The sequence below is a fragment of the Oncorhynchus kisutch genome, linkage group LG3 (genome assembly GCF_002021735.2).
Source record: "Oncorhynchus kisutch isolate 150728-3 linkage group LG3, Okis_V2, whole genome shotgun sequence".
Taxonomy (NCBI): Eukaryota; Metazoa; Chordata; class Actinopteri; order Salmoniformes; family Salmonidae; genus Oncorhynchus; species Oncorhynchus kisutch.
This window is the reverse complement of record NC_034176.2, coordinates 39,505,363-39,516,831: the sequence shown is the minus strand read 5'-3', so window position 1 is coordinate 39,516,831 and position 11,469 is coordinate 39,505,363. Positions and strand designations below refer to the sequence as shown.

Here is an 11,469-nt window from a genome sequence, read left to right as displayed (position 1 = left end):
AAAAATACACCACAAACCCCCAAGGTGCCTTATTGCTAATACAAACTGGTTACCAACATAATTAGAACAGTAAAAAAGTACTTTTGTGTCATACCCGAAACACTCATTCATTAAGAACCTGGACCTCGTTAGTACAACCAACGCTCTGCACTATACTATGGCTTTCAGCCAATCAGCATTCAGAGCTCAAACCACCCACAGTTTATAAATACAATTAGCATATGATCTGGCCCTCTGTAGTTTGGTTCAGTCATGTCAACTGAACTGTAACAGCATCAACACACTTGTTGATAAACCCTCTTCCCACATTTGTCAGAAGCAACTTATAAGTCAGGTTAGACAGTTAGACAATTGTGTAAAATGTGGTTGTCACTCAAGACAAGCTTTTGGAATCCCCTTTTGTCTTTGACGCCACCCTGGCTTGTAGCATGCCGGCACGTACGCTTGTATACACACACACACACACACACTTTGAGAAGTTGAATGGTTTTCAATGTGTCAGTGAGGCCTCGGAGGTAAAGCGCCATTGGTCTGGATGTGGAGTCGTATGTTTCCAACAGATTTATCGCTTTCTCCGCTCGCATAAAGAATGTGTAAATCTGGCCCCGGCCCTGGGAGGAGTGTGTGTACGTGTGTGTGTCCATTACAGTCATGTCAACGGAGGAATCACTCATGTCGAGGAGTGTACACACTTAGATAGTTTAGCTCTACCGGCTGGGGATGATGGACAAGCCTTTCAAGGAGGGAGGGGAGGGAGGGAGGGGAGGGAGGGAGGGAGGGAGGGAGGGAGGGGAGGGAGGGAGGGAGGGAGGGAGGGAGGGAGGGAGGGAGGGAGGGAGGGAGGGAGGGAGGGAGGGAGGGAGGGAGGGAGGGAGGGAGGGAGGGAGGGAAATTAGTGGATTAAGAATGAGAGAGATAGGGAGAGTGAATGAGAGAGAGTGAGAGTGAATGAGAGAGAGTGAGAGTGAATGAGAGAGAGTGAGAGTGAATGAGAGAGAGAGTGAGAGTGAATGAGAGAGAGAGTGAGAGTGAATGAGAGAGAGAGGGAGAGTGAATGAGAGAGAGTGAGAGGGAATGAGAGAGAGAGGGAGAGAGAGAACAGAGAAAGGGGGTGGAAGGGAAAACGAAAGAGGGAGACAGAAAATAAAGTACTTCTTCGTCTATTGTCACAAACCCTGGGCAAGGAGCCACGGTTGCATAGTCTATTACTCTGGGAGAGTTTCAACCTCTTAAATAGCCCTCCTCCCTTTCTCTCCTTCTCTCCTCCCCCTCCCCTGTTCCCCCTTTTAATCCAGGGCTCAGGGCTGGGAGGACAGGTACAGGAAACACTCATTCATTAAGAACCTGGACCTCGTTAGTACAACCAACACTCTGCACTATATGTGCCGTTCCACCTCTGAGGGCATGTGTGTGTGTGGTGTGGTGTGTGTGGTGTGGTGTGGTGTGTGTGGTGTGGTGTGATGTGTGTGTGTGTGGAGTGGGAAAAAGGGGAGGGGAGGTAAGGGGGCAACAAGGGGCTGGGGGTGAAGTGGGGAGGGGGTATTGTGGTACTGTGACCTGGGGTCTCAGAACAGATGAGGGGAGTTCTAATGATAGAGAGTTTCCTTGAACCATGTACCCCATACACTCACACACACACACACACACACACACACACACACACACACACACACACACACACACACACACACACACACACACACACACACACACACTCACACACACACACACACACACACACACACCCTCAGAGGTGGTCAGCACAGACAGTTACACTCGACATTTTAGTCATTTAGTAACGTGTCATGATTGCAATGGCTCATATCCAGATACAACCCGCAAACATTACTTAGAATTTTACCATTCATCTTTTTGTCATTTAGCAGATGCTCTTATCTGCAGTGGTGGAAAAAGTATCCAATTGTCATACTTGAGTAAAAGTAAGTCTAAAAGTATTTGGTGTTCAATATACTTAAGAATCAAAAGTAATGTAATTGCTCACATTTTTGTTGTATCCCCGGACAAGCACACCTGATTCGACTTGTCAACTAATCATCAAGCCCTCAATGAGTTGAATCAGGTGTTTTTGTCTGGGGCTACAACAAAAATGTGTGCTGTTAGGGTTACTGGAGGACTGTTGGGGTTACTGGAGGACTGTTGGGGTTACTGGAGGACTGTTGGGGTTACTGGAGGACTGTTGGGGTTACTGGAGGACTGTTGGGGTTACTGGAGGATTGTTGGGGGTACTGGAGTGCTGTTGGGGTTACTGGAGTGCTGTTGGGGGTACTGGAGGACTGTTGGGAGTACAGGAGGACTGTTGGGATTACTGGAGGACTGTTGGGTGTACAGGAGGACTGCTGGGGGTACTGGAGGACTGCTGGGGGTACTGGAGGACTGTTGGGGGTACTGGAGGACTGTTGGGGGTACTGGAGGACTGTTGGGGTTACTGGAGGACTGTTGGGGTTACTGGAGGACTGTTGGGGGTACTGGAGGATTGTTGGGGTTACTGGAGGACTGTTGGGGGTACTGGAGGACTGTTGGGGGTACTGGGGTGCTGTTAGGGTACTGGAGGACTGTTGGGGCTACTGGAGGACTGTTGGGGGTACTGGGGTGCTGTTAGGGTACTGGAGGACTGTTGGGGTTACTGGAAAACTGTTGGGGGTACTGGAGGACTGTTGGGGTTACTGGAGGACTGTTGAGGGTACTGGGGTGCTGTTAGGGTACTGGAGGACTGTTGGGGGTACAGGAGGACTGTTAGGGTTACTGGAGGACTGTTGGGTGTACAGAAGGACTGCTGGGGGTACTGGAGGACTGCTGGGGGTACTGGAGGACTGTTGGGGTTACTGGAGGACTGTTGGGGTTACTGGAGGACTGTTGGGGGTACTGGAGGACTGTTGGGGGTACTGGAGGACTGTTGGGGAACTGGAGCACTGTTGGGGGTACTGGAGGACTGTTGGGGAACTGGAGCCCTACATGTTGAGTGTATGAGATTAGATGGGCGCCACCCAGTCAGTCAGTCAATCAGCCAGACAGACAGCCAGCCAGTCAGCCAGTCAGTCAGTCAGTCAGTCAGTCAGTCAGTCAATCACCTGTTGGTCAGTCAGTCAGCAGACAGAGAGAGGAGCTAGTCTGAGTCTGACTGGGTCTCCATTGCTGTGAGTTCAAGGCCACATGCCCTTTTTCATTACTCCGAACAGACCAGCTGTATTGTAACTACAACCAATTTCCTTGCAGTCTATAAAGCTGTCCATCAAAATCATACCGAACAGGGGAGCAGAGAGTGGGAGGAATGGGAAGGAGGGAGGTAGTGTTGGCTGTTAGAAAGAGCTGCTGGATTCAGGACCAGATGTCAGCAAGCGCCAATGGAAAGGTGGGAGAGCAGAGGAGAGGAGGAGGGGTGAGGGGGGCGGGGGGGGGGGGGGGGGGGGGGGTGTATGACAGGGCGGTTATACGGTTCATTGTACACCTAACAGGTTTTGACCTAGTGGTGGATAGGGGGAAACGCTCCCTAATTGACAAGGATTCTGACTACACTTACGTCAATAAACATATTGTAACTACTAATTTCTATTATGTCCAACATGGTGAACAGTATGGGTGTTAAAAACACACTAAAACGAGTGGGACTTGTGTGCATTTTACGATCATGAAAAGGTGTTGTAATTTGTGGCAAGCATCCTATTGTGTGTCATGTAGATACTGCACCTCACATAAACACCATTATTGGATGTTCTGTGTTTCAGGATATCAACACCCTTTCTGAAATCATCGGCCCGATGTCAACAACAAGTGGTTCTTTTAACATCCCTTCATTAACGTGAGAAAACAAAAGAGGCAAATAAGTTATAATCTTTTTTTTTATTTGTTAGAATTCTATCAGTGTTTGAACATTTAATATTTAGAGAGCTGGTACAACTTCTACTTTCATGGCCAGCCTTTTGACAAACCCATACAAACAGCTGGCTGAGTTTTCTCTCCTCTCTATGATAGATAATACTGACTGTCAATGTCATCAGTGTAAGAGTCCACCTTAGGATTTTCTCTGTTTATGGTCTCATTACATATAAACTCTTTAAAAATATACTTCCGTCAAAATAACTTGACAACTACTATGTATACTACAAAAATAAATTTTTATATAAATAAATGATATGGCATACATTTATCTTTGTAACTGAAACAATATATATCCTCGCCAAACAAAGACCAAATGGAAGTCTACAGAAAATCATAGATGTTCTTTCCTTTTAGAATCCTCTAAGAGCTACGGTGAGTCTTGTAGTGTAAATGCTATATACTCTTGTTTCCCTACTTAACATTAGTAAGCACTTTGTACAGATCGAAACACCATTCATGTCAAAACAATAACTGTAATAGTGTTTCTCAATAGACATAAAAAAAAAATCCCTGCATTTGTTATCCACTGGCATTGTTGACCAATAACGAAAGAAAACAAAAACAACATCTTATAACACAAATAATATATAAATATCGCAAAATCCAAACGTCGAGAAAAAAAAGAACATTTCAAAAATGAAGAAAATAGTTGCCCGCCATGATTTCTCTCCATTACTGCCAATGTGACATCAGGAGAAAATAAAAACAAATAAACCAACAACAAACGGAAAAAAGATTTTCACACGAGCAGCTGACACGACATATGGACAATGGAGGGGGATACTAACGACACAGTTAAGACTTCTGGGAGAAAATGACACACGTAGCTACACGTGTTGGACAGGAAGTCTGTGTGTATGGAAGGTTAGGGGGGGGGTCGGGATATGTGTGTGAGTAGGAGGGTGGGTGGTGTATGGGGGAGCTAGACAAGACGCGATTGACACACTCACACACCGGGCTGATCGTGAGGGGGTGGCTTGGTGAACCCTGACCCCTGAGGCTCTGGCCTGTGCCATTTGGCAGTTGAGGGGGAACTTCCAATTAGTGTCATGGCGTTATGTTTTGGATTTTTACGAGGTGAGGTCAGTAGGGACGGCTGGGCTAAATTAGGGCCAGTTGTCTTTGCTGTCACTGAGGAGGACAGAGAGAGAGGAAGACGGACTCACAGACACAGACACACACACACACACACACCAAGTATTGTTATACCAGATAGTGCTTAACCCTTTAGCTCTCTGGACGGGCAGCTTATTGGACGAAGAGGAAGAAAGAGGGGGATGGAGAGAGAGCAGGACTTTCTTGTGAATGAAACGTGTAATGCAGTCAAGTGTCAGGCTGAGTAGGGTAGTATCCTAGGTGTAGCTTATCACTAGAGATAGTATGTACAGTATCAGTCAAAAGTTTGGAAACACCTAATCATTCAAATGTTTTTCTTCATTTTGACTGTGTTCTACATTGTAGAAGACATCAAAACTAACTATGAAATTAACACATATGGAATCATGTAGTAACCAAAAAAGTGTTAAACAAATCTGAATATATTTTATATCTTTGATTCATCAAAGTAGCCACCCTTTGCATTTCAATTAACAGGTGTGCCTTATTAAAAGTTAATTTGTGGAATTTCTTTTCTTCTTAATGCGTTTGAGCCAATCAGTTGTGTTGTGACAAGGTATGGGGTGGTATACAGAAGACAGCCCTATTTGGTAAAAGACCAAGTCCATATTACGGGAAGAACAGCTCCAATAAGCAAAGAGAAACAAAAGTCCATCACTACTTAAAGACATGACGGTCAGTCAATTCGTAAAATTTCAAGACCTTTGACAGTTTCTTCAAGTGCAGTCGCAAAAACCAGGAAAGGAAGACCCAGAGTTACCTCTGCTGCAGAGAATAAGTTAATAAGTTAAAGTTACCAGCCTCAAGAGTTCAAGTAACCAGAGTTCAAGTAACCAGAGTTCAAGTAACCAGAGTTCAAGTAACAGACAAATATCAACATCAACTGTTCAGAGGAGACTGGGTGGGTCAGGCCTTCATGGTCAAATTGCTGCAAAGAAACCACTACTAAAGGACACCAATAAAAAGAAGAGACTTGCTTGGGCCAAGAAACACGACCAATGGACATTAGACCGGTGGAAATATGTCCTTTGGTCTGATGAGTTCAAATTTGACATTTTTGGTTCTAACCGCTCTGTCTTTGTGAGACGCTGAGTATGTGAACGGACTATATCCACGTGTGGTTCCCACCGTGAAGCATGGAGGGGGAGGTGTGATGGTGTGTGGGGTGCTTTGCTGGTGACACTGTCAGTGATTCATTTAGAATTCAAGGCACACTTAACCAGCCAGCATGGCTACCACAGCATTCTGCAGCAATACGCCATCCCATCTGGTTTATGCTTAGTGGGACTATAATTTATTTTTCAACAGGACAATGACCCGACACATCTCCATGCTGTGTAAGGGATTTTTGACCAAGGAGAGTGATGGAGTGCTGCATCAGATGACCTGCCCTCCACAATCACCCAACCTAAACCCAATTGAGATGGTTTGGGATGACGTGGACCACAGAGTGAAGGAAAAGCAGCCCACAAGTGCTCAGTATATGTAGGAACTCCTTCAAGACTGTTAGAAAAGCATTCCAGGTGAAGCTGGTTGAGAGAATGCCAAGTGTGTGAAAAGCTGTCATCAGGGCAAAGGGTGGCTACTTTGAAGAATCTCAAATATAAAATATATTTTGGATTTGTTTAACCCTTTTTGAGTTACTACGTGATTCCATATGTGTTATTTCACCGTTTGGATGTATCCCTATTTATCTCAAATGTAGAAAATAGTACAAATAAAGAAAATCCTTGAATGAGTAGGTGTGTCCAAACTGTTGACGAAAACTGTATATTTACAGTTAGAATAACAGAAGTTGCGTTCACGAGAGAAAAAAAAAAGAAGGAAAAAAATATCCTCCATAATGGCTACCATGGATTTTCTACTCCAACTGTAATATGCATTAGCTACGGGAGTGATACTTTCACGCCCACTCATGCTACTATAAGATGGCTGCCGAGAGCTATGACATCACCAGAGAAAAGGGGAGATGGGCAATTGAGTCCGAGGGACAGCCAAGGCACGCATATGGCCTTTTACAGTAAAACAATCCCCAGACAACCAGACAGCAACACAAGAGCTCAGAGCAGAGACGATGCGGAAGCTACTACGCAGGGACAGTCACAAACAACACAGCTGCATATCTTCTTCATAATCTGCTCGTCTTAAATAGCACGCATAGCGTGAGTCAGAGTTCAACAGTAATTGTTTCATAACTACCACAGGTTTGTGATAAGCAAATTAATCGTAAAAAAAAAAAGCGGACCTTTATACACAAACACACACACACACACACACACAATCTCCGTGTAGTTATTGTGTAACGCTTCACATGACGTGATCGTTAGCCTATTTCTTGAGAGATGGATCTGATGATTTACCCACACGCACGCAAACACGCAATCACCTTTGCACACTCGCTCACCTCTTTTATAACGTAAAAGAAACATTTGCATAGAATTATTATACAAGTTAATGTACACAGTTATCATACATCACTACCGGAATATCTGAAGCAGCAACAATGAATGCTGAAATGTATTGTCCAGATGAAGTTTCCTCATGGCACAGATCCACAGATGAGTGAACAGTAATCAGAGATTTCACACACACACACACACACACACACACACACACACACACACACACACACATACATACACACACACACGCCATACAAAATGACGTCCCCAGTCTGTTAAAAAAGGAGTTGAACAGCTCCTAAATTATAGCTATTTTTGTTTTCATATTTACATGAGTGTACATCTTTTAAATACGGATAGAGATATCTGAAACAAACATCCACTGGGTTCCAGTCAGATTGAGCACCAAGGGCGCTAGCCACCACTGGGTTCTGTGTGTCGCTGCGCTGTGGGCCGCTGAGTGAGAGAGGGAGTCCATATTTGGCCGTTGTACTTCTGCTCTCCTCCACTGGAACAAAAGAGAGAGAGAGACAACACACGGTTAGGAGAGTGTCAGGACAACACGCACGTCTCCCTCTCTAAAGGCGCAACGCTGAATATATTATGTTCAGTTTGCAGCCCCCCCAAAAAAAGGGTGGGCTTTTGATGGACTGAATGGGGACATTTTTGCAAGTAAAAAAAAAAATCTAAGAAGAAAAAGGAACAGGGACATTCAATCCAAGTCCTTTGTGGATTTAACATCAAACATGTGAATTTCTTCATTGTCAGGAGAAGCTACAAACTCCAATGGGGCTTACCTCAGCTTGCCCTCTGGCCACTGTCGCTCTCAGCTGCCTCACACTCCACATCCTGGAGCTCCATGGCCTCCATCTTGGTTCCTCTGCGGCTGATATGGACCTCCACTGGCACATGGGGGTCCTGGAAGGCAGGCACCGGCTCTGCGCCGCCTGCTGTGTGGTAACTGTTGGCTGCAGTGTGTCCTGGGTAAGAGGAAGTGGGGCTCTGAGTGGGGGGAGGGGCAGAGTGGACGGCGACGGTAACCGACGCAGAGGCCGTTACCGTGGTGATTGGCTGACAGTAAGTAGGGGCGGGGTTAGGGTTAGGGTGGTGAGGTTGGTGGTGATTGGGCCGGGGGTTGTGGGATGGACGGGTCCTGTGCCCCGCGGAGCGTTCTCTGTGGCCGCCCGAGCCAAAATGGCCTCCGGAGCTGTAATGGCCTCCGGCCTCAGTAGCAGTTTCAAAAGCGTCCATGCGCGGGCGTGCTGGGGGCAGCGACTGTAGGTCCCTTTTGCTGAAGCGACGGGATGCACCAGGGTGGGCCCCTGACTCCGGCAGGACCGACTGACGAGAGAAAGATCAGAAAATCAGAACAACTTGTACACATCTCGCACGGAGTATGAGCATTTGTTACGTGTGTGTGTGTGTGAGTACATAGATGTGTGCATTATCCAAAGCACTTACAGAAGACACAGAGTAGGCTGTGGCGTCTCCTTGTCTAGCTGTCCTTCTTGGCCCTGCTCCTAGTCGCACCTCCTCTGTTCTAACAGCTCTGCCCCTGCTGGTCTGGATGCCGTACTGCATGTCCTCTGTTCTCCCAGTTCTACCCCTAGTGGCAGGGAGGTCGTACTGCTGCATCTCCTGGCTGATGCCTGATACCGTGGTGTTGGAGCTGTACTCAGAGTCGGACGAGTCAGAGCCCGTTCCTGTCCCCGTGCCGGAGGTGGTGTGGCGTGGGCGGACTGAGAAGCGGACCACGTGAGCAGGAGGCTCCGGGGAAGGGGTGGGTAACTGGCTACGCCCATCCACAGGGGTCACCTGAGGGGGACAGTGAAAGGAGAGAGGTGTGAGGAGATGAGTGGGAACTTTTACGCAAACTACGCTGCTGAGCTCCTGGGAGCTCGTGTTAGAACACCCAATCAAAAGTTGCCGTCAGTTCTCCAATGCGTAAAAAATGTGCGTAAAAAAAACGTGTGACTGTGCCATTTCCTGCTATGTGGTGGAGCTATATAGATGGCTAAACAGGAGAAACCATCTGACCTCTGGATAGGGGCCGAAGTAGGACAGCAACACAGGAAGAAGGACCAAACCATTCAGCACCCCCAGAACTGTCAGGATGGCCAGCACAGCAAAGAAATACCTGCAACAAACCAACACAGTGGAACGTTAACATGGACATGCCATTCCATCAAACACCCCAGACGAACCCTGCAGAAGACAAAATGCAAAGAGTCCCAACCATTAACATACTGTGGTCATTTTGGCAGATGCTTTGACCAACTGAACCAATGGAACATTGGCAGCGTCCCGTTGAAATACCTCTGACAACCACATTGAACACCAAACACAGGCATTAGAGCAAAAACACACCTGCAGTACCCATAGAGAAACAACAGTGTAAGCCAGCATGAGTGTGTGTGTGTGTGTGTGTGTGTGTGTGTGTGAGTGTGTGTGTGTGTGTGTGTGTGTGTGTGTGTGTGTGTGTGTGTGTGTGTGTGTGTGTGTGCGTGCGTGCGTGCGTGCGTGCGTGCGTGCGTGCGTGCGTGCGTGTGCGTGTGTGTGGTGTGTGTGTGTGTGTGAATACAAAGGGAATACCTGGAGAAACCACAGATCAACAGGAGAGAGGCTTAGACAAGGACAAACATGCACTAGATGAACCATTAAACATGTCTGAAGAAATACTCAGACAAACACACCACACACACACACACACACATGTTGGTTTGGTAGAACATATAAATGTACCTTGTGTGTTACTAAGTCCTGCCAAAGAGGGTTAGTCTTTAGAAAGCCGCACAGAGAAAGAGAAAGAAGCATAATTAGCTGGAGTTGGTTAATTCAAAGGCATGGAAAAAGAGGGGGAGAGAAGGGGAGGGAAAAGGGGGCACTTCTTTGGGTGTGTGGTATAAGCAAACATGAAGAAAACAAAGCAGTCAGGAATGTGGAGAAGGGTGGACGAGGGGGATGGAGGGGGAGGCAGGGTGGGGGAGGGGGCTGAAGGGGGAGGAGGGGGTTGAGGGGGAAAGAGGGGAGCAGGGGCCTCTCTCCTCAAAAAAAAAAAAAGAAGGAAACAACTGAAGTGAAGGGTATAGAATTTAAACAATTTAGTCTAGGAGGAAGAGAAGGGGAACACTGAACACCACCCCTCCCTGGCCTCTCTCTACCTCTCTTTCTATCCCTCTTTCTTTCTCTCTTTCCCTTCTTTTCAGCTAAGCCCATGTGAAATTCCCGGCACTCTACAATCCCCCCGTCTAATTAAATCTCCAGTGTATCAGGTAAGACCCCCCAATCTCCTCTCTAAATCCCCGTCTCTCTCTCTCTCTCTCTCTCTCTCTCTCTCTCCTTGTCTCTAACTCATTCTCTCTCTCCACTCCAGCTCCTTCATTAAGGATGACCATCCTCCTTTCCCACCGTACCCCTGTATATACACTACATGACCAAGAGTATGTGGACACCTGCTCATCCAACATCTCATTCCAAAATCATGGGCATTAATATGGAGTTGGCTCCCGATTTGCTGCTATAACAGCCTCCACTCTTCTGGGAAGGCTTTCCACTCGATGTTGGAACATTGCTGCGGGGACTTGCTTCCATTCAGCCACAAGAGCGTTAGTGAGGTCGGGCACTGATGTTGGGCGATTAGGCCTGGCTCACAGTCGGTGTTCCAATTCATCCAAAATGTATTCGATGGGGTTGAGGTCAGGGCTCTGTGCAGGCCAGTCAAGTTCTTCCACCCCGATCTTGACAAACTATTTCTGTATGGAGCTCACTTTGTGCATGTCATGTTGTAGCATTTAGATTTCCCTTCACTGGAACTAAGGAGCCCGAACCATGAAAACAGCCACCAGACCATTATTCCTCCTCCACCAAACTTTACAGCTGGCACTATGCATTAGGACAGGTAGTGTGCTCCTGGCATCCGCCAAACCCAGATTCGTCTGTCAAACTGCCAGATGGTGAAGAGTGATTCGTCACTAAAGAGAATGTATTTCCACTGCTCCATAGTCCAATGGCGGCAAACTTTACACCACTCCAGCCGACGCTTAGCATTGCGCAT

At 46.9% G+C, this 11,469-nt stretch overlaps 1 protein-coding gene across 1 annotated transcript in view; it reads right to left on the bottom strand.

Annotated features, from left to right (window-relative positions):
* Positions 1 to 6,585: 6,585 nt before the first annotated feature.
* The window catches only part of ptch1 (patched 1), a 70,045-nt gene continuing 65,161 nt past the window's right edge, over positions 6,586 to 11,469 (bottom strand). The window contains 4 exon segments of the mRNA XM_031805886.1: positions 6,586 to 7,923; positions 8,213 to 8,756; positions 8,877 to 9,230; positions 9,453 to 9,552. Coding sequence (XP_031661746.1) covers positions 8,214 to 8,756; positions 8,877 to 9,230; positions 9,453 to 9,552 — 997 coding nt within the window. The 3' untranslated portion in view covers positions 6,586 to 7,923; position 8,213.